This window comes from Phaenicophaeus curvirostris, chromosome Z (genome assembly GCF_032191515.1).
Source record: "Phaenicophaeus curvirostris isolate KB17595 chromosome Z, BPBGC_Pcur_1.0, whole genome shotgun sequence".
Taxonomy (NCBI): Eukaryota; Metazoa; Chordata; class Aves; order Cuculiformes; family Cuculidae; genus Phaenicophaeus; species Phaenicophaeus curvirostris.
In genome coordinates this window covers 59,823,581-59,848,484 of record NC_091431.1, presented here as the reverse complement: position 1 = coordinate 59,848,484, position 24,904 = coordinate 59,823,581, and the positions used below count along the sequence as shown (strand labels likewise).

The 24,904-nt window shown below is 36.3% G+C and overlaps 1 protein-coding gene across 1 annotated transcript in view; it reads right to left on the bottom strand.

The window, feature by feature from the left end:
• The window catches only part of HCN1 (hyperpolarization activated cyclic nucleotide gated potassium channel 1), a 202,319-nt gene that overhangs the window by 79,120 nt on the left and 98,295 nt on the right, over positions 1-24,904 (bottom strand). Inside the window, exon 3 of the mRNA XM_069879907.1 lies at positions 19,071-19,232. Within this exon, the coding sequence (XP_069736008.1) occupies positions 19,071-19,232 (162 nt within the window). The remainder of the gene's footprint in view (positions 1-19,070; positions 19,233-24,904) is intronic.

Genomic DNA, 24,904 nt, shown 5'->3' with positions numbered 1-24,904 from the left:
TCTTATCATATCTATTATAATTAAGGATGTCTCGTTTTCTAAAACTAGTAAACAAAGGCAAGGTGGGATCAGACTTGGAAGACTAAAAATTCTGCTATTCTAAAAATCTTAACAAGTGCAAGGAAGAAGAGTACATTTCAGAAAAGTGTGTAAACACGTATGATTTAAGGAAAAATCCCTGAATCTTAGAATCATAGAATCATAGAATAACCAGGTTGGAAGAGACCCACCAGATCATCGAGTCCAACCATTCCTATCAAATGCTAAACCATGCCCAACAGCACCTCGTCCACCTGTGCCTTAAACACCTCCACGGAAGGTGAATCAACCACCTCCCTGGGCAGCCTGTTCCAGTGCCCAATGACCCTTTCCATGAAATTTTTTTTCCTAATGTCCAGACTAAACGTCCCCTGGAGGAGCTTGAGGCCATTCCCTCTTGTCCTGTCCCCTGTCACTTGGGAGAAGAGGCCAGCACCCTCCTCTCTACAACCTCCTTTCAGGTAGTTATAGAGAGCAATGAGGTCTCCCCTCAGCCTCCTCTCTTCCAGGCTAAACAACCCCAGCTCTCTCAGCCGTTCCTCATAAGGCCTGTTCTCCAGCCCCTTCACCAGCTTCATTGCTCTTCTCTGGACTTGCTCCAGAGCCTCAACATCCTTCTTGTGGTGAGGGGCCCAGAACTGAACACAGGATTTGAAGTGCAGTCTCACTACTGCCAAGTACAGAGTGAGAATAACCTCCCTGGACCTGCTGGCCACGCCATTTCTGATACAAGCCAAGACGCCATTGGCCTTCTTGGCCACCTGGGCACACTGCTGGCTCATGTTCAGTCGCTGTCAGTCAACAACCCCAGGTCTTTTTCCTCCAGGCAGCTTTCTAGCCACTCTTCTCCTAATCTGTATCACTGCACAGGGTTGTTGTGCCCCAAGTGCAGGAGCCAGCACTTGGCCTTGTTAAACCTCATGCCGCTGGACTCAGCCCAGCAGTCAGTAAGGTCAGTGGCCTTTGTAGGTGTCTTCAGAAACTTCTCAACATTTCTCTCTGCTGATATGGTCACAGATAACAGATGGAGCAAATGACTCAGCACATACTTTCAAAATCAATATTGGCAGAAAAATTGTAGGATATGTTTGGCATTGCATACCACAGGAAAAGAGGTTTGACTCTGGGAGCAATGACTAAATATTCTATGTGCTATGACTTCAGCAATAGCTATCAAACAAAACCCATGTAGTGAAACATACCTTTCTTTTTCTTTTGAATATTTTTGCTGATGCAGAAAAAAACCGCACCCAAAACAGCAGAATAATCACCTTATAATACATACCCCATTAAAAGTGAGCACAAACAATATCTACCTTTTCGTGATCACCTTTTCATGGTAAGAACAAACATTCTCTCTGTGGAATCATTGTGGCAATTCATAAGTAGGAACAGAAGTGTAGATATTTGACTTGTGCACACAGCTTGGTCTTTCACATATATTGGAGTTGTTATGTTCATGGAAACAGACCTATTGTATTCAGAAGCATACGTCACATATGAAGATAAGCTCAGAATCTCAGAGGGGAGGCTCCCCTGTACACTACTCAGGACTGCTCTTCGTTCTGTGTACCTGTACCTAGTCAGAGATACAATCATGAATTCTGACAGCTGTATATATAAAGTTAAAAAAATAATAAATTAAAGCCTATAGGGAAAATAGTTCTTATATTCTTCTGCCTATGAATCAGCCTGCTCTGGTTCACCCTTTTATCTGGTCATTGTTCTCCCTCAACTGAATCCAGAAGAATGAAGAAAGTTTGTAGTGTATGACTCCCATTCAAATAACATTCCATTCCAAAGGATTATTTCATTAAGAGTTTTTAAGGAATTACAGTTTACAAAGTTGAGTAACATTTTAAGACAACACCCATTTTTCTTATGTGAAAATTTAACAGTGCAAGGAAACATTCTCCCAGCGTGGAATTTAACTGTCTGTACTTGAAATTTTTCAGAAAGCAGTGGCTTTTGCTTGGGTCCATTCATGCTCCCCAAAACAACTCCTGAACGCAGGCTGAGAGTTAGCACCAGTTCACATGAGAACACCTTGCCTTGCTAACTAAGAAGTCCAGTCACATGGAAACAGGCTGTGGATACAATTGGCTTCCAGGACAGAAAACAGACCTGGGCACGTTTTATTCTACCAGTATTAACACAGCGCCCATGTCAATCAGTCCGTGACAAAATAAGGGATGAATACTATAGATTTTACCATCCCATTCTGTGGTGAACTTGGTCCTTCGAGATCCTTTTATTGAAATTAATCATAATAATCTAAGTCTGATTAAGACATTTGGCTTTTCTTCTTGCATCTCATAGCATGTTCTGAATTTGATGAAGCTCAAATCACATTGTTCCTTGATCTTGAAAAAAACTTAAGTGCCATTGTTTACAATGAGCTGACTGGAACAGATACACGTTGTTTGCCAAAGGCAAAATATGTTGTAATCACAATAAGTACACAATATGTATTGTGTGGTCACAAGAAGGGATTATAACAAGTACATCTTCAGGTTTTTAGTAAATACAATTTCACTGGGCAAACACTGCATCCCAGAGAGAAACATATTCTTATAAGAGACGGGATTGAAGTTCATGAAATGAAACTGTGCAGAAGAGATTAAAAAATCAGAGTGCATTAGAGATACCATATCTTGTTTCTGCTCTTTTCAGTTGGTAAAAGGAGCTGGATATGATGAAAAAGTTTACTTAGCAAGCCTCAAGCATTGAATCAAAACACTTCTGAAATGCTTTTATAATGTAACCACCAAGAAAAGCTTTGAATTTTCAAGAGTAGCTATCTGATAATCAAGAACAGGCAGACGATAACGTGGGCTTAATATAGTACAGTTCTGGGAGACAGCTGAAGGAGTGAAGTGACATAAACCTGACTCATGACTCCACAGTGTACTGTTTTACTGAAAACTGTTAGGAAGAATCTCCACTGCCATACACAGTATTTGCAACCAATTTTGCAAAGGGAATTCAACATAAGGAATTGTATTTTTTTATTCTGTGAAAAATGCCAACAAGACAACAGCTATGTGAAGCATCTGATCCCAAATAAATGGACAAATGAAAATGATATGGTTATGGCCATGGACATTCAGCTTTCTAAATCTCTTTGAATCAAAGTGATTTTGAAGCTACATAAAAACAAGTAAAGAAACAACTGACTTAACAAATAGCAGAAAAGGCTTTTACTGGGAAAAGGCTAGGCAAACACAGCATAATTTCAAAGGTACATAGACAGACACACACAAAATCATGGTATCACAATGCTTTCTCATTAAGAACATCGCAAAGCATTCAAAGGCTCATTTTCCAAGGCATACTTTCATCCTTGTTTTATATGGTGAAGGGGCTGGTGAAGTGGCTGGAGAACAAGTCTTACGAGGAGCGGCTGAGAGAGCTGGGGTTGTTTAGCCTGGAGAAGAGGAGGCTGAGGGGAGACCTCATTGCTCTCTATAACTACCTGAAAGAAGGTTGTAGAGAGGAGGGTGCTGGCCTCTTCTCCCAAGTGACAGGGGACAGGACAAGAGGAAATGGCCTCAAGCTTCGCCAGGGGACGTTTAGGCTGGACATTAGGAAAAAATTCTTCACAGAAAGGGTCACTGGGAACTGGAACAGGCTACCCGGGGAGGTGGTTGAGTCACCTTCCCTGGAGGTGTTTAAGGCACAGGTGGACGAGGTGCTGATGGGCATGGTTTAGTGTTTGATAGGAACAGTTGGACTCAATGATCTGGTGGGTCTCTTCCAACCTGGTTATTCTATGATTCTATGATTCTATATACATACATATTCTAGAAAAATATTTTTTCTTTGTAAGTATCTGTAGGAATGTCTCCTTAGGGGAAAAGATAAGAATTGCAGATTACAGTAGATTAAAACAGTCTAATATAATCCATTCATGAAGGCAAACATGTCTACACAGGGTCTGAATACGTTTTAATCTGCTTGAAAACAAATCAAGGTGAACTGATGCTTCTTTCACACAGGATCGGCATAAAGGTTGAGACTAGGATTCAGGTGTTTCACTGTTTTAAAAAACAGGTTCTTTCCCTGGTAAGGTGATGCTTAGTATCACAAATTCAAATGTTCTTCTCCTTAACCTAAACATAGTTTTTACCATATTTCCTTTTCTTTTTAACTAACATAGTTTTCAAGGCAGAGGTTCAATGCTGGCTTTAAGCATTCTTATTCGCTTAGTCAGTATTGAAGGCAACACATTTCTCGTCAGGTTTTCAGTTTATTTCCTAACCTGATGCTTTTGAGACTTTAGGCTATGTCAGGCTACTTTGCAGTTCTTTAGGAAAATAACTGACTAAATACCTGAGTCTACAAGAGGCTGTCTGCTCTTTTGGGAAATCACAAGCCTTCATCAAATACTGTGTCCTACAAAAAGCTGAGCATTATTTTATTGGTCAGTGACAGCAGGAAGCAAAGGAGTTTTGCAGCTGAAATCCTATTTTGGCTCCATGAAAAGAACAAAACTTCACGTCAAAGCAAGTAGGTTGGATCTAGGTCAGAGGCTTTCTTTTTCTGAGAACTCATCTAAGTTTTGCTGATGACCTGTTCTTAAGTTCAGATGCCCTAAAACTGCAGGTGCTTACAAGAGTGTGCAAGTCTTTCAAGGTAATAAAATAAAGTAAAGAATAAATGATTTAGCAGCCTAAACACCTCCCACAAAATTAAGTCTGGGTATTTAAAAAAAAAAAAAAAGACTGGGTGACTCATAAAAAATTCATTTCCCTCCTCTACCAGAGGGAAATAAATCACAGAAAAATGTCCTGACTTTTAGGGTACCAACTTCATGCTCCAAGGTTAAGGATGGGGAACATGCTTCTCTTTCAACACTGCTGAAGGAGTAGCCAAGCAATCCTGTAGAATTCATCTAAGAAGTGAGGAACATCTGAGTCCCAATTCCAGCTCTAAAGACAGGGACACGCCTGTACAAACAGCAGCCAATACCCAAATGGTCACTCTGGGCCCTCTCAGGTACAGTCACCACAGCACGGGGCACAGCACCAAGGACTGACAGCAAGGCCAGCTTCAAAACCACGGCAGTACAGTGGAGTCGTGATGCTGTGACACCAGGCTTCTGGCCTAATAGCAAAGTTCACATGGACTCAAAAAGCATTTGAACCAACTACTGGAAGAAACACAAAGCAATAGCTATTAAACACATGGTGCTCAGCTCTGGATCCAGAAGTCCCTCAGCTGCAAATTTCTGAAAGGATATGCTAAAGGAAAAGTAAGTTCATTCTTGCTGTGGTTTGATTTTCCCTGGGCATATGCTCCTAAAGACCCTTGGAAAGGGCCAGCCAGGCCATAAGCCACTCCGTCAGTCCTGTGATCGCACCTGAATGAACTCTCAACAACTGAATCAGTAACCTAGATACAGGCATACGTTAATTTTGCCTTTAGTTTCTTCTTCTCTTTCCTATGTTCGCCTTCCTACCTCTTCCCCAAAACCTTTGCATTCTTCACCTGAATGTGAAGTGCACTAAAGTCACTGATGCATAATTCAGATTTCATGTTCAACCTTTTGTATGCACTGTTTCATTTCCTTAATTTCACCTTATTAGTGCTCATCTGGGATACAGCCGCTCTATCATGTACAGTTTTAAACAAATAGATAGTTGTTGCAGATTAGAGAAAGAGCAGTTCAAAGATATCAATTCCTTGTTCTAAACTACCTATATCCACTAAGATTCTTACTATCTAAAGAAGAGGGAAAAAACATATCCTGAATAAGAAAAGAGCTATGACCAAGTCATAATTAGCTTCATTGTTCTATACTTTGTTTCCACAGATTAGTGGATACAGAAAATGATTAAGTCATAAATCACTTTTCATGGGCCTAACTTTTTTTTTTGGTGAACCTGCCTTCTCACAGCTCCGTAGGAATTATTTATGAGACACCTGTTCCATCCACATAGCAATGGTAATATCATTTAACTTTACAGAAATATTTGGGAAGCATATGGGATTGCTTTCAAAGCTGCAACATAAAAAGTAAGAAAGTTTCTCACTATATTTAGAATTAAAATGCACACTTTGATTACAGGTAGATCCACAAAATTATCCTGCAGAGCAATATAATATCCACCTGCTGAGTAGTTGAAAGGATTTCAGGTCTGTTAAGCTATATACTGAGGATGAAATTGCTTTGATCAAAATGAGTAAGGCTGAAGCAGATGGCTCAGTCCAGACAATACACCTTGGGGAGAAGGGTCTCATGGGAGGTGTAGGATGGGCATTTGAGGAAGAGAGGAACAGGAAGACCACCAAGATCCTGAGTGATAGAGAGTGATCAGAAATAGTAACAACACATTTCATTTTGTATTGTTTACATGTGGATATCTACAATGCGCAATGGCTCAACTTCTGTTGGGTTTTCTTTGATATAATGAGCAATAAGGGAGGAAGGCTTAACATTCCACATGAGCTGACTTAAGGAACTTCACTTTGATGACTGAGTTGGTGAGTCTCCCCAGGCTCCCTACACAGTCAGCAAAAATCAGACTGTTGCAGATGGTAGTTCAGAGTAGAAGTTTAATGTAGGTGCTCCAGGGGAGCATTTCTGTCTCCATCAGCTGCAGCAGGAGCTTTTCAGCTAAAACTGCCTGCATTAGCTACCCAAGCTACCCTGCAGAGCAGTCCTGTGTTTTAGTGGATGGAAATTCTGCCCCCCTCCCGCCCCGCCCCCCGCCAATTTCTTCCTTGCTCCTAACCAGCGAAGAAAATTCCTAAGAATAGGCTCTTCTCTCAAGCTATGATTTTATCTTATGATCCATGGGCTTGCTCTTCCAATTCAATCTGACATTCAGATCAGGATACGGATTTGCCAACACAAAGGCTGAGAAAAGTCAGTGGGGCTCTGCAAAAGGTGCTAGAGATTTGGCTAGGTGAATTCAGTTCCAGCATGGTGGCTTTACTACAAGCATACTACATTGAGATGGTACCATAAACCCTAGATAGGAGCAAGTAAGAGACAAAACAAGACACCTAATGAGAACAGAGTAATGGTCAGAATACAAACTTCATAATTGTTCTATTAGATGGGTAAAATTATACAGCAGAAAGCACACAATATAAGCAAGAGTTCTTGGATTCAGGGCACATATTTGAATATATAACTTTCCAATGCATGCCATTTACTTTGCTTGGAAAATTTAAAAAGGATGTTAAATTAGAAATGTTTTAAAAGACTAAGAGTCTCATGAAAATAACATACACTTACCAAAAAATTGTGTTACCTAACTGGCAAATGGTTGGAAACCTTTCTCAGCCAGAAGATTCATATTTACTGGGCTTACGCTAAATGTCAATACTCATCTTAAAAGTCTGATATCTATTATATGGTTAGTATAATTAAAATAATAGTCCTTTTTATTATTAGTTGGTCCATTGAAACACAGTAATCAAACCATTCCCTTAAGAGAAATCAGTTAAATTTGCCTTTAAACCAGTACCATGTCCATGTTTGATTATGTTAATAAATCTACCCACCCACAGCATTCTGTATGACACTAGATATGAACAGTGACAAACAACAATCACTTATTTTTATTGCAACCATGGTTTACATCCTCCAAGCACATAAAAAATGACAAGTTTTAGCTAACTGACAAACAGAAACAGTTTCATAATTCCCACAAAAAAAAAAAATACTAAAGTACTCATTTAATTAGGTTTCAATTGCTCTTGAATCAAACAGAATTTCATAGAATCACAGAACCATAGAATAGTTTGGGTTGGAAGGGACATTCAAAGGTCACCTAGTCCAATCCCCCTGCAATATGCAGAGACATCTTCAATTAGATAAAGTTGCTCAGAGCTCTGTCCAACTTGACCTTGAATGTTTCCAGGGATGAGGCCCCTGCAACCTCTCTGGGCAACCTCTTTGAGAGTTTCATCTCCCTTATCCTAAAAAAATTCTTCCTTATACCTAGTCTGAATATAACCTCTAAAGAGTTTAAACCATTACTCCTTCTCCTATCACTAAAGACTCTACTAAAATGTCTGTCCCCATCTTTCTTGTAGTCCCGCTTTAAGTACTGAAGGGCCATAATAATGTCTCCCTGGAGACTTCTCTTTTTCATGCTGAACAAGCCCAGCTCTCTCATCCTGTCCTCGTAGGAGAGGTGTTCCATCCCTCTCATCATTTTTGTGGTCTTCCTCTGAACCTGCTCCAACAAGTACATGTCTCTGCTGTGCTGTGGTCTCTGCATATAGACACAATACTCCAGGTGGGGTCTCACCAGAGCAGAGTGAGGGGGAGAATCACTTCCCTCAATTTCTTTTACATGCCTCTTTTTTCAGATTAAAAGGCTACTTCTTCCTTCTGAAGTTTACAGTAAAATTGCTAGAATTCTTGATAAAAAAAAAATAGATTAAGTATTTTTCACATCCAATCTTTAGAATCAAATCTGTGAAAAAGAACAAAATCACTCTATTGGAGAAAGTTCATCAGCGGAAGTCTTCAAAAGAGATGTCATTCTTCAAAACAGCAAAATGCCAAATTTTTCCAATGTCTTTTAAAATAAATCTGAGTCTTTATTGATTAGAAACCTGGTTTACATTGCATTTGGGTGAGTTTTCATTGATGCCATACATATCTAGTTATTAATTCAGTTATACATTCAGTATCACCACTGTGAGTGAATAACTTAAACAGCATATTTATATGGTATATAATCTGAAATATTTTAAAATCAAAAGAATAAAACCAACAAAGATTATTAAACCCTAGAAATAGTTCATCTTTAATTTATTTATGCACATGCTAACTTTAAGTTTCCTAAAATCATGTTTAAATGGATGAGTGCGCTGGCTCCTACTTTTTTCTTTTTTAAAAAAGACTTCAGCTTCCAACACTTTATTTCTATTTAAACTGTCTCATTCCTTCTTTCTCCTTCCCACATTATTTCATGTTTGTGTGTTTTTCCTTCACAATTCAACCAAGCTGGATTAGAGTTAATACATTTTCTTGATCTGCAAAACACATTCAGTTAACAGCAGTTCAGTTATACAGCTATTTCTCAGGGCATGTGGCATTTCCACGATGCACTTGCTGTCAGTGTTTATATGTTATCCTTTCCATAAACAGCTGCTTTGTAAAGATATTGACTGCAAAAGCCTAAGGCAACCTCAACCTTCCATATACATACAACTAAGAAATAAACTGTTTCTTTTAGAGTAAGTTTTATACTATTCCATTTGGGCACAGAAGTGTACGTAGCAGCAGAAAGGTCTTGTCATAAGAGTAAAGTCATGGCAAACAGAGTTAGAGAATAACAGGAATGTAATGGCACATTTTACATGTCTTGTATCTGCATTTTATATACAGAGATGAGGGTAAGGGACAGACAGCCTTTAGGTGAATAGTATGGGTTATGAGAGCTTATGGAGAGACATCTGCATAACTCCAAAAATTCCAGAGCCAAATCTGCTACTGGAAATCCAACACACCTGCCCATTGCCCTTTACTGTACCTTTTCAGGGTGAGATCTAGCATCTTCTCTTCACATTAATGTCAGTTAAATTTATATTTTGCTCCCACCGAATGTTTTTATCATGCACCATAAACTTTATTGCTGAACATCCGGTAAAAGCTATTAGAAATAAAAAAAAAAAACCCACCTCCCCTACATATTCTTCTGTCAGTGTTTTTTTAGCACCATTTAAGATGCTCAGATTTGGCATCACTTTTCTAGTTGTATCTAAGAGATTAATTTAAAAGCTTCCTTACTGTTAGAGATAAGAATAGGTATATTATGTATTATTGCAAAGAGATGACAAATTATTGATGCTATGCTTTTACTCCTGACAACTACTCAGTTACTCTCTGTAAAACTGAGCAAGTAGTCTGAGTGGAAGCAGCTGGAAAATAGGAAAAATACTATGTCTAAGTATAAAGTTGTTCAAAAACAGCCAAATAAGTCCTTGCCAGTCTATGTAAATATAGATAATACTTTTTTTATTATATGTACTATTGTCAAAGTGCCAGGCTACCCTCAAATACAAGCTAACTTCATCCTGTTCTGCTATAGACAAAAATATTTTATGGAAATCCAGGAGAAATGACATTCTCTTCTTTTATTACAGATTAAGACACTATGGATGAATTGAAACTATACATGAGATGGACTGGAAAAGGCACACAATTCTTCTGAGAATAGTATGAGAACTATTTTTCTGTCTCATTTGAATGCCAGCTAGTGATTTTCAAAGAGATTGTTTCAAAGCACGTCTCTCATTGTATTAGCAGCAGTGCAAAATGTAGGTAAAATTGTGTTATTGAACCAAACCTGGTAATATACATCTCTCTCTCTGCTCCAGTTCTTGTCATATGAGATTGTCACAAGCCTTTTGTAATAAGTCCCACCCATTCAAATTAAAGAATATATTAAAAAAAAATATTAAGGCAATGCCAATGCTGGCTTTTTTTTAAAAAAAAAAACAAAACGAAGACCAAAAAATCAGAATTTTTTTTAATTTTCACAGCTAGATTAAATGGATTAGTAAATTATTTATAGCAGGTCTTTTAGATACTCAGCAACTTTTTAATGCTAAGATTGCCATTCCTCTCACTTAAAAAAAAAAGGCAAACAAATAAAACACTGCAAATCATTAAAAGTGGTATATGGACCACAGAAATTCTTACTAGAGGGCTTTGTTCTTTTCCTGATGTTACCAACAGTATCTTCTAACTAGTAAATGAAATGGACATTAAAATCCAGATAGCAAAGAAAACAAAATATTTTTATGAGGATTTTAATGTTTAAAGTAACTGATACAAGAAAGTACTCACTGCTTGCTCATACAAGTAAAAACCAGACATCTGTACACAGACTATATTGAAGAGACCCTTCAATTACACATTAATAAGTAATTTAAAATAATAATTATTATAATAATAATTTAAAATTATAATAATTATATAATAATAACAATTTAAATTAATAATTACAATAATAATGTTAAATAGATATTGCACATTTCAGATAATTTAAAAATTGTGGAATATTATTATATTTCAACTATAGAAAATATTTTCCATCATTTCTGTTAAATTACATTATTTTCTGAAAGCTTTATACCTCTATTTGAATTACTTCCAGTAATGCTCAAATGAGTTAAAATGCAGAAAGCAGAAAAAGCAGGAAAGGGGAGGAAGGAAACAATGCTAAAGAAAACTACCCTAACATTTTATTACAGGGAAAATATTAATGAGTTGTGTACATCCCTGGCTTTTATGTATACAAAGTATGAGCAAAACCAGTTCAGACAATGAGGAAAAAAACAGGAGATTAAAACAAATGAAATAAAAGAATAATGCCATACATTTCCTGCTTTTCTTTTGTTTTGGTAACAAGAAGAGGATGCAAATAGAGCCTTCTAGTTCTACAGGGAACTCTCCTTGTTTAGCTTTTAGCTTAATTCTGAATTGAAGTGAAAATACAAAATATTTCATGGAAGACATTCAGAAACAAGTAGATTTTAAAAAATTGTTATGATACCCTCTCGCATCCCTCTGGGATTTTGGGAATCCAGATTACAGATCCTAGAGACTACTGATGTAGGTCTGGTGGACACAGGTCAATGGAAACAAAAATATCTCAGTTGTTTAATGTATGAAAGTTCCTCAGCTCAGAAAGAATAAAGTATCTTGCTTTGATTTTTTTCTAATGTGAAATGTAAGCATTCTAAATGCATGATTTCAGGTGGCAAATTTTTATCTCTAATCGCATGTCAATAGAGACTTCTCCCTAAATGTGGATATTAGGATGAGTCACATGCTGAATAGCCACATGTAGAGAGCTCAAAATTTATATCGCAAAACCCTTCAGTTAAAAGTAGTAAAACCAGTGAGAAAACCTGATTTTGATATGTCTCATAATGACTCCTTGGTGATAATATAAAGCTTGCACAAAGTTTTATACAGTCTTAAACCACACTAGAATTAGACAGTGCATATTAATATAGGTTTGCAAGGAAAAAAGATTTGCTGCAGAACAGCTGTATATGAATTGGACTCATCTAGATGTATCTACATTTAGATTTATTTCAGGAAACCTGCTCTGGCACAAATATTCAAATATTCAGTCCACCTATTGAGAGATACTTCAGATTAATTGTCCCACGCTGATATCCCACTTCAACTTGGAATACCATCACATACGAACAGTTACTGTTAAATTTATAATGACAGAGCAAAGTAGGCTGATCCATCTCCCTCAGAACAAAGAGAACAAAAGAGAACACTTTTCTACAAAACAGAAGCTGCATTTGGCCATGAGGTGCTTGTAACTCCTTCTGAATCTTCATTCTGAGGCAAGTGAGGGATAAAAGTTTCTAAAGTATGTCAAATCCAACTTATGTTTCTTAGTTCAGATTTTTTATTAAAGAAATGTCTTAAGGCATGCTCTATGATGTCTATTATTTTTCCACAGAATGTCTGTCAAACACAACATTAGACTCAATTTTATGTGCAGTTTCTTGTATTCTTTCAAGTTCAATGCATACATAAAATATTTTGTAATTTGTAGTTACCAAAATTCCTTCCACAATATACTGCAGTATAAGCATTTATGAGTTGAGTTGACTCTTGAGGAAGAAACATAGAAATTAAATTTTGATAATAAAAGGGCAAGTCTTTCCTTGCATCCACATATGGATAATTTCCTACTAGCTGTTATGATAACAAAGAAAAAGTGTGGAAATGAGTTAGTATATATTAGGTATATCAACTGGCTTTTGCATGCTTCCTCTAATTGTTTATTATTTTTATCCCATAAGGAAGCTTCCTATCTGAAAGAGGACACAAGGCAGCCAACTAACTCATTGCAGAAATCATCCTCTTTAGCACCTATTATTTCATCAGTAAGTCGGTGCTATGATCAATACTTACAAACACAGTTATCCTAATTTAGATCCTTTCTCTGTAGTAATGACCACCAATATCTACTTAAACAACTACCACCATCAGCATTAAGTAATTATATCAATTCTACAATGAGTTTAAAGTATTTTAGTGAGAGTAAAGTAAGGTAGCAGGGCTTTGTATCAATGGTTGAGTTCATAATACGAAACAATTTCCAAAATTGCTGGAGCCATCTGATTACAACAGAGAATATACTCTTTGAACCACTGTTTTCACTTTGTCTCAGTTGTAATCCAAATATTCTTGGCTAATGTGAATATTTTGAATAATGTTAAACTTCTAGGAAGTTTTAAACCTCCCCATAAGTGATTTGGCACCTTTATTTTTCAACTTTGAAGGTTCTAATTCTCAATTAGCTCATGTTACTAACACACTGAGCTCAAATGACATCAAAAATGATGAATGCATTTGTCATTGTTTCAGATTTCAGAGCCAGTGAGGCCTGACTTTCACAGAATCTAAAATAGTTTCTGCTATGCTTCAGATTTTTAGAAACAAAGAAGAAAAACATCACTCTGCACCCATGTTTCATAGTTGAAAGAGATATATGATACAATCTCAACCAAAAAATATTTGAGAAAAACAATACGAGAATAGTATGGAACAAATTAATACAATTTCCAGGACAAAAACATCAGCCACGATGGAAATAATTTTTAAAGTACATATAATACTATACATAAAGTACATATTTAAAGTACCCATATTGTCGGGTTTGATCCAAGAACTTGCTTATTATTTGGAATCAGTTTCCTGTTAGCAGAAATCAATATGCAGAAAAAATATAAATAATGAACTATTTTCTATAAACATGAGGTACAAGAAATCTAATAACTTTTAAGGTAAGCATATCGGAAACCTATTATACAATATACATAGTCAAAATTGCAGGAGACATCAGCAAAATTATATGGAATATTACACCAAAGGCTAGAAGGTAGGAAGGAAAAGTTATTATTACTTCTTTTCCTAGCCCTGCAATAGCAGATGACCTCCTTACCTGCCACAGAACAAAAAAAACCCATAAGCCAAAATCTATGTGGTCTTCCTAAAGCTTCAGCAATTGTAAAAATGTAAACTTTATTTGTTTTCCTCTTCATTGACCATGACACACTGAGTTAAATCAACTGTGTCCTCAGCTACCCACTTCCTCTGCTCCTTGCTAGCTCAGCATAAAACTTTGGTATTTCAATTAACACACGCCCTCAGTCTGCATTAAACTTACCTTATCACTGTATGACTATAAAATTTTCTTCTGCAGTTTCTTAAAGTGTCAAATCACATGAACTAATATATTCTCCTGAGCAAATGCATTTTGAGGCCTAACACTTGACTCCAACCCACTGAACAGGTCATTATTTCGTCATCTTTATGCAGGGGAAAATGGACTGACCTCAGTGACTAGGTCAGTGCTGTGTGCAAGAGAGAGCAATAACCGAATTCTGAACAGCTGAGCATACTAGAAAGGATAATATTGCTCACTATAGATTCCCTAAATATGGGTACCTTAGTCCTAAGAATGTCAGCTACATATTGTTATTGGCACCATATTTTTCAAATTGTGTTATAAACTGAGCACTAATCTGATTTGGGCAATTCCCCTTATTTTGATCACAGTCCATCTCTCATAGGTAATTTCAATTTTTTTACCTGTTCCTAAAAGCATTTGCTATAACTAAATAGACATGCATAAATATAAATGTATGAGTATAAAATACATGAAAGTAGTAGTAGTATACCTCCTGAGATCCTCAGTGCCTGTAGTAATCAGGTGATTCCCATATGTCCCATGTTCCCTAAGCACTCAGTTTAAGATTTTGGGAATTGATTTACATAAGCATTTATTGCTCAGCACTGCAAATAAAGCCAGAGGAATCTAATGCTTAAAGGTAAATATATAATGCCGTACTATAAAAAGATCCTCAAAAGCATTTGTGAAGATTATCACATAATGATCAAATGCAGAAAAATCTCAGAAGAAAATTAGCTCCCATAACAGCCAGTCATTGGGAAGAAGGTGTTAAACTCATGCACTATCAAAAAAGAGAAAATCCAGTGCTGAATGACACATCAAATGGCTATAACACATTCCTTGAGCTCCACTGAGCAGAGATCTTATTGGAAAAAAAAACCCAAACCATGTGATTGTGGAATTGAAAATTATGTTCATTACTCAGAAATATTCAGAATTAAAATCTATTACTAAATAGTTTTTGTGCACATTGTGTTAGCATAGTTCTTAGTGGATTACAAATCATCACCATGTCCTGCATTTGTGAATTTCCCTGTCAAGTATTCATTTATGATGTCGTTCATTTTGTAATAAGAGGGACTTTCAGACACTACAGCAGAAATCCTTAAATTCTTTTCTTAGCAATGCTGATACTGTCAGAGATGAAGATCTGAAGCCTAATATCTGATTTCCTTTGCCCCTGAGGAAATGTGACATAAAGGGGAGTTAATATAATGCAAAATCCCACTTCACCAAATCTAAACCCTAAAAAAGCCCCAGAGTTGTATACAATCCAAATGCAAGGACAGTAAGGAAAAGCCAAAGCAAAGAAAACAGAGTACCTCAAGAGTTCCCGCTGAGCAAACATCGGCTGACTGCCATGAGGAATGACAGCAAAGCAAGCCTTTTCAAAAAGCTTTACAATCTCTTTTGGCTTTTAGAAACTGACCCTTCATCTTAAATCATATGTTTTTCTACTGGCTTTTTTATCTCACTAAGGGAATATTATATGTGAAAAATTTGGCACTATCAGGTAAATACCTTGCTTAAAGGACCATATTTTCCAAACCATACAAACAATTGTTGCAAATATACACATGAAAATACAGAATCACAGAACTGCCGAATCACTAGGTTGGAAAAGACCTCCAGGATCATTGAATCCAACCATTCCTATCAGCCACTAAACCATGACCCTAACCAGCTCATCCACCTATTTTTGAAATACCTCCAGGGAGAGTGACTCAACCACCTCCCTGGGCAGCCTGTTTTAGTGTCCAATGACCCTTTCTGCGAAAAATTATTTTCTGATGAAAATGAACCTCCCCTGGTGGAGCTTGAGGCCATTCCCTCTCGTCCTGTCCCCTGTCACTAGGGAGAAGAGGCCAGCACCCTCCTTTCTACAACCTCCTTTCAGGTAGTTGTAGAAAGTGATAAGGTCTCCCCTCAGCCTCCTTTTCTGCAGACTAAACAACCCCAGTTCTTTCAGCCGCTCCTCGTAAGACTTGTTCTCCAGCCCCTTCACCAGCTTAGGGATCTTCACAGGTCAGGGATCTTCAGATACTGTTACTTCAAGGACTAATACGCCTTTGTGTCTTTGTCATAGGCAATATGAAAAGTCAGAGCAAAATTCCCATACAACAAAATATGACCACCTACTGCAAGGGATGCTTTGTTGCAGACAGTCAGGCTTAGATGGTCAGATGGCTTCAGTGGCAAGCATGTCATCCCTCATCTCTACTTGCCTAGAAGTTCTGTCCCATATAAGATCAGGCTATAACTCCTCATGAGTTTAGACTTAACATACTGTGTTTTCACAATTCACAGCTGAATGCAGAACTTGGGTTCGCACAGACTCAATTTAGGAGATTACTGTGCTTTGCCTTTCTTGCCTCCTCTGCCTTCAGCTGCAAGTTTTACTCTCAATTTGCTAAAGAACCATTGACTCAAACTCTGAGGTATGATGAAGTTGTTTGGTCTATGAATAATTATGGAAGAACACTAGTCTGAAGCAATATAGATTAGAAAGCTGAGGCTGAATCACACAAAAAAAGCTGGGGATGATAGGCTTTCTGAGCCAAGGAGATATTAGGCAGCATCATAAGGAATTCTGTGAAATTTCTTCAGAAAAGCCCTTTTTTAGAAATGAGAATCATATTCTTAGTGCTAAAAAGATAGGAACAGCAGAAGAGGATCATATAACCTCACAGAAGTATTTGTTGTTTTGTCTATAATGGATTGAATGGAACATGACTTGAAAGTGAGCAGAAAACAGCAGCTGTTGCTTAATTTTGTATTTTATAAAAGCAACATTTACTGGTTTTCTTATTTTTAAAGAGAAGTATATTGGTCGTCTAGAACAGGTAAGTTCCTAACTGTCAGCAGTAACTCATTAATAAAGTCAGTGCAATCAAATGGCAGTAAAGATACAAAATTAGGCAAGTGGGACCACATGTAAAAAAATTAAAGGGTGATACCAGCTCTGGCTTTCATTTCACAGCAACATGAAGGCCAATGTTGGGAAATGGCCAAGAAGGCCAATCTAAAAGTACAGATAAAATATAGGCTTGCTATTATTATTATTGAAGATGATACCTGAATATCACCTGAACATTTTGTGGAACCAATTAGGCTGGTGCAATATTAACCAGTGGTGCTCTTTTTGCCTTTTACAGAAGACTTTCAATTTCATTTCACAGTCTACTTTGTTATGTACTATGACATTCTTATCATCCTTTCAAAGGCAAAAATCCAACTGATTTGTTTTGCTTTAATTGCATTCCATCACATTGTTCAGACAGGGAGTAAGCAAAAGGGAGTAAGCAAAAGTTAGCTTGGCCTTAGATATGCTCCTGATTCCAGGCTGGCAGTCCACAATCCTTGTCTTGCCATAGGACTAGAAGACTGCCTAAGCTGTGAACATAATCTTTCTCTGTTTTCAGATATTCCCACAATGTTCATTAATAGAAACAGATTTTTAAAAAGAAAAAAAAGTGCAATTTAAAAAAAGTAGGCAGGCAAAAAGAAGAGTCTTCTTGCACAGTGTACATAGTCTTCTTAGGTTAAATGTAGCACATCTTATGGAAGACAGGGAAATTAATAGTTCAGTGATATTTAATACTTGGATTAAGTGTAATCTAAGGCTTCCTTTCCCTCAGTAGGATGGTTTTCATCCAGATCTTTAACAAGCAGATAGAAAATGTACCCTTTCTAAATGTGAATGGACAATGTTACAAAGCAGAACCCAGAATGCAGCAGAATGCAAAGACATGGCATCAGCATCCTGGTGACCTACTTTTACTGTAGCAAGTTAGTTTTTTGAGATCTGTCACTATTTTTTTTTTTTTTTAGGAAAGCTGCACAATGAGGTGTCAGCAAACAGGCTGCTTATCATTAAAGATATAACTTGATGACTGCAAATACTTGCCTGTCTGACTGACAATCTTAGTCAATAAGCTCCCACAGTAATATGCAGTATCACTTTCATAAAAGAACAAATACTGTTATGCTTCCACAGTAGAAATACGTGGGACTTAATACGATGCCCATCTACAGCTAAGGTGCTGGTTTATGGAGTCTAAAATTGTAAAAATTGGAGACAAATGTTTTCAAATGGCCAACAAGAGAGTTGCTTGGGGATTTTTGGTTTTGATGTGTGTACATTTCAACAACTTTTTCAGTGTGTTCCCTATGAAAATGTTCTTCATACTACCTCATCATTTGACTTGATAAAAAACAATCTCTCACAGCTATTGATCTTTAAGGCACAAGTTAAGCAAGCAGAACATCATTTTCCTTCCTTTTATATAAGGCACAAATTCTGTCCTTGAATAGTCTGTCCACACACAAAAAAACCTGTTATTTCCCTTATTTTACTTAGAAAAACTAGTGTTGACTTTAAAGTTGGGACCAACTCGGTAAAGGGCCTCATGAGATGACCCAGAAGTTATTTACAAAACAGAGGACAACATTACATGAAACATATACAAATAATATAACTTTAGAAGCATTCTGAAAATACAGCCTTAGAGAAAAGCACTCATAAACTGCATGCTTTCAAATTTCTTTTGGTGACTTTTTGACAGAATGAGGATTAATAACTTAAGGTGATCTTAAAACTGAAAATATTTTCTGAGTCAGTTGCTGAAAATGAGTCAGTATCATTTGATCAGTGACAAGGGCTACAAAACAAACTTGTTAGCAAGCCCGCCAACAAAACTAAAAAAGTAACCTTCAATTAATTACAGGGCTTTGTATTACTAGGGATGTATTTTTACATTTAAGTCTGAAGCTAACTGTTTAGAAAATAATGTTTAGAAAGCACAATGAAAAATGAACAATACTTACAACCATACCGTTTAGGGACACCCAGCAATCTGGTGGGAAATCCTGGAGTAATGGTACTAAAAACTGTAGACAACCATCCCAGTGGCACAGCAGCAGCATCATTCCAATCAGATTAAAGATTCTCACCACAGCACTGGCAAGATCATACGTCATGTGGAAAATCTGTGGGCAAAAATTACAGATGATGTACGGAATGCAAATCAGAAATGCAATTCATTTAGTCTTCATCAAGCACGTTAAAAGCAAGGAAGTATCATCCTGAACTTATAAAAAAGCTGAGAGTTCTCAGGGAGGCCCATTAACTTGGGCATACTAATTAGGGAGAGAGCTGTGCTGACATACCTGACTCTTGGATGCGTGCCAGCGTCACATAAACTGCTGAAAAAGGCATGTATTGGAAAAGAAGACACCAACTTAAGTGTTTTCTTAAAGCCTGTAACTCCTTTCAATTTAAGTCAGCCTTACAAATTAAAAAAAAATTGGTAAATTTAGTGAAGCTATTACTTGTTTTGGGACTTGGTATCTAAATACTCCAAAGTTGTGGGAGACAGAAATTCAATGACCCATTCAGGGAAGGTTTCCCCTTTGCATGTCTTACCTTCCTAAAACCATAGAAATCTGAGTGAAGAAATAATAAAAATAATCTTACATATCTTTGGACTTCTGTTTCTATAGTGTGTATTTATTAATCCAAATTGCACATAGCATTCCATCAAGCAAAATGACAAAAAATTAGTTTGGTTTTCTTACACATTAGTAGTTTTCCTAAAATTCTGAGAACCCTGTAGCTACTGCATCTGTAGTAGCTAAGTTTATATCAAAATAATATAATCATTTGGGTTTAAATATGTTGCTCCATTATTGGATAAAAATGTTTGAATCTGAAAAGTGTCTTACAGTAAATCACACACATACTTTTAAAACAGAATTGATGTTTTCAGGTTTGTCATCAGAGAGTTTGTTGAACAGAGTTAGCATGAGCAGCAGTGGTCAGCTGCCAAAGAGGATGGAGAAAAAGACTGGTTTTAGCACTTTTCTGCTACACTGTTTTAAAAGTGCTTCCAAACTACAAATTTAGGCATCTTCTTCACTTATGCAATTCAGTCAATACAAGAGAAATATGTTACATTTTTTAATACACATAATAATCACGATGCAGGAGTTCCATGTAAAAGATGCAGAATGTCCAGTGGGTATTTAATGGAATTTAATGTATAAGATATTACTTAATTGTACAGATAGTCATACAAATGAGAGGCCTTACCACTGAAAACATGACTGCTAGCGGTATACAGGCATATTGACAAATGAAATTTTGCAGCAGTAAATAAAAGAATTTACATATGAAAGAAGGAGAGTTTGTATCCTAACTTTTACATATCTAAACTCAAAGCAGAGATTAAGTATACACACTGTAATGAGTGCAAGTGCAAATATGGAGAGTCTGTTATGGTGCCTTTCAAATAATTTTCTGTCAGTGGGAGTTTGCCCTTGTTTGAAAGTGAAGGCATATGTTTTGAATCCCAACATGCCAAATCTACATAGTAGAAACATACCTCAAATATCAACTTTATTTGCAAAAAATTTTTTCAAGTCAGGGCATTTTAAGAACATACATTCCAAAGCCCCGTTTGATAGACATTGGAAACAGATGCTTGTAACATTATTCAAAATGTCATGTCTTATCCAAACACCATCTAGATCCTGTCAAAATTGAGGTGATGACACTGATATTTAGGAGGTAATGTAAATGGAAATAAACAGAAAAGTGTCATCATTACACATTTCTGTTATTGAGAAATGTATTTACATTACAGCTACTCTAGTAGCTATAGTTTCAGTAGCACGATAGGAACTGAGGGAGTAGATGTGTGAACTAAATTAATTTCATTTAAAAAAAATGAAAAAAAATAACACGGATTACTACTGGTTTAGAACAGTAACACTCATTCAGGTAACACTCTATAGATATGGTTACTACACTACACCCATGAAATGCAGATGAATTCCTCATCACATGAAAAGTTGCAGAAGTTTGATCAGAGAAAGCAGAAATTTCACTAGAATATTTGTCTGAAAAAGTGCAGATCAGACATAAATAATACATATTTTATACGGGGACTACAGCTTCCCCAAGAAATTCCTATTGCTCCAGAAAAGCAAATTATCACCTCCCTGCACTGTAGCTGGACAAGAATCAAAGTTCCCACCCACATGGTTTTTATACTGCCTCAATCTTCCCTTTTGGCTTTATTGTAAGAGACTGTACTTTCATAATAATTCACCGTATTGTTTTTTTAAAAAAATGGCTCACAAATATGAGTCAAACTGAGCACAAACATCTTCATTTCTATACCTAGAAAGAGAACTTTTCTGAAAACATGCATGTAGGTGTTTGCGATAAACAGGGAAAGATATGGTCCTCTGAAACTCTGCAGAGTAAAAAAAATTGCTCTTAGGACCCATGACAAATTGTTCATGTATGCTGTGATCAAAGCTTCTGTGGTTATTTTCTCTTGGATGAAGCTCATTTTGGGGCATCAATACAAATTACAGAGATGGTCTGAACTGCAAAGCTCATATCGTCATACAGAATTTCCAAGACCTTAGAGGATTTTGTGGTCATACATTTTCAATTCAAAGTTTAAAATTTATTTAATTTGGCAATGTGGACAGCCAAAAAAAAAAAAAAGTGGGTGGGTGGAGAGACCTTCACTCTAGAAATAGCTTCCATGCAGCTTAGCATTCAGGGTCAGTATTATAACATATTCTGGACACTATCTGGATTGCTTAGCATGGTAATTGCTTAACATTAATTGCAGTGTCATATGGTCTAATATTTGTGCAGCCTATTCTAATGACTGATAACTCTGCATTGAAGAATACAACTTCATAAAAAATTTTAAACAAATGTTGGAAAAAACTCTTAAACATCCATGCATATTCTTTTCTCAGTAAATAAGAGCTCAGGGAGAAGGTTCTCCTAAAAGGAATTTATCATGGAAATGTGTACTTGGGAAAAATGGAAACGCACAAATGAAAAAACCATTTAAATACTCAATGCATACACTTTGTTCATTCATATATTCACTGTAAGTGAATAATAAAATTTGGAAACTGAGATGTTGCCTTTTAAAAATCATAGACAAAATACCTTGTGGATTAAAGTAATATATTGCACATTTAATATTTTATGTTCTTCTATTTAGGAACTGATTGTGACACATTGGAACAAGAGCAGTAAGGGAAGCCATGTTTTTATAGCATTTTCTTTTTGTAATCACAAATTACATTTTCCATATTAACAAACTAAATCTTATTAAAATTCCTGGGAAATGTATGAAGCACAGTTTGTTAAGAGAGGAATGTAAGGACAGAAAGCTAATGCCTCTTATTTCACTAGACACTGGCTTGCCCATCAGCCTGTCCTCCAGTGGGAAAGGAAGAAATACAGGAAGAACTCAAATCTATTTACCTTGAATTTTGCAGTACAGGTGTGTGGTACATTCAAGTCAAATCTCTGAAGACAATGGGTGTCTTAATGGGATAATATTTGTTAACAAAAACTATTGAAACAAGTGTACCAAACTAAAGTTAGGTTCCTAAATCTATTGTGTGTGCAGTTAAATATAAAAAGCCTAATTATCATTAAATATTTACCATCTACAAATACCACGCAAATAATTAGGACTTGCAGCTGTAAAATGCATTTGAAAGTATGGCCACTTGATTTAGACTTTTAATCTCATACCAAAACATCCAGCTTAACCAGCAAGAGATGCAAATTTAAAAAAAAGAAAAATTACCACTGTGACGTGAGATTTCTGCAACTGAGGAAAAAAAAATTACCTTGAGAACTATTTCCACATTTTTATTTCACATAATTGGAAAGATTTAGTAGATAATCCTCCTTTTTGTTTCCTACTCAGTTTTGTTTACTACTCAGTTTTGTTTCAATTACACATGGTATTTATTATTATCACGCTTGTTAGAGGTGATTTTTTATAATAACGTCATTTTTCGTAGTTTCCCTATATTTGAAATTCATATTTAAGAATAATATCAGTTTATGAACCAACTTCTGAGTACTCCTAATTTCTTCCTATATTATTTTCCTAACTTTTTGTCAATATCCTAGAAATACTAAATATTTGCCTGAAGAGTTGTTAGTGTCTCTGACAATGACTGAAGCGCTACCACAGATTTAACAGTTTCTAATGTTTTGGGTCACACAGAATAAGAAACTGCTGAAGAAGTCAAAGTTCACATGTTTTATCTCTGATTTTGCTCACACTTTATTAATGACTACTTTTATTTCTATATGTGAAGCAGGAAGCAGACTATTCCTTCCTTATATTTACAGTGGAAGATATACATTAAATCAGTGCTTCTAACTCTGATTTCTAAGCCTGAGACAGAAAAACTCTTCCAGTCTTCCAGCCAACTTGCTAAACAGCCCTCATATAATGTTACTAGTGCACATATAGTTAACTAAACAAACACAAAAATGTGTTGAACAGCTGTTGTAGAATGCATAGGTTACCTCTTCTGCCTCAAATAACTGCTATGTAATATTTGTTCAGCTGTGACTTTAGTTCAGCTTGATTCTGGGGCTCAGTTTATCTAAAAATTGATTCACATAAATTACCAGAGTTTAACTCTGATTTAAAAAAAAATATAGAAAAAATGAGAAAATTCTTAGGATTTCCTGGAAAATTACTTCAAATCTCACATCACTGAGTTTATCCAGACAGCTGTTCCCTACCACCCCTCAGAAGTACTAAAGATGCTTATTATCAAAAAGCTATCTTGGGTTTAATCTTTAAATTAGGATTTGCATCATGCCTCAGAGAATAGGAAATGACATACTAAGCAAGCTTTATAGGGTCTGGAAAATTGCACAGACACAGTGGGGAGACAGAGCTGCATATGTGCATGGAGGGTCTGGAATGCATGCTGAAGTCTGTACCAAGGACAACAATGGAACTTCAGGCGTGACTGTAGAACAAATTACCAGTTATTAGAACAACAAGGGTTTTTTGTTTCAGTCATTGTGTCAGTCCAGAATTACTAGGTTTACCCCTCACAGCACGAACTAAACATAGACTACAAAGAGTAAGATACAAATTTTCCTACCTGAGCTAAGTAAATGTTCACTTTGAAGATAGTTATTAGAATCATAGAATCATAGAATAACCAGGTTGGAAGAGACCCACCGGATCATCTAGTCCAACCTTTCCTATCAAGTTATTGTAACAAAGCTCCCCAGGAAATATAATGATGTAAAAGGAGAGCACAAAGCCTCTTTTTGAGCATCAGACTCTCAATCTCCTTTAAACAATGAAAGGCAATCCTGGTTTTTTGTTTAGCCATTTCACATTCTACAAATCAATTTCAAAAGGCAATCTCTGTAAATATCACTTGGGATACTATAGGTCTGATTCAAATACTACAACAACCAATTTGTTTAGGAGTCACAGGTTACTACACTGAACAGTGGAAATACATCTGCAGAAGTACACTTAAGTAACCATTGACTGAAATGTCTAACTATGCCCTCAGGTTAGCATTCCACAGCCAACTGACTCCTGATGTATATACTTAGTCTTATGATGATTCCATTGTGAGTAAAGATATATAGCACCATTTAATGTAGTTGCATGCATGATTTTAAGCTGATAACAAAGGCAAAGATCTACTTCTGCAGAATTAACAAAGAAAACAAACTAGTTTTCATCAAACTTATCCAGGAAAAAAGAGCTGGCAATGGCCTATTTTATGTGACCTTTAAAAATTTTTATTTTCTAGATGGAGTCAATCTGACATTAGGTTTT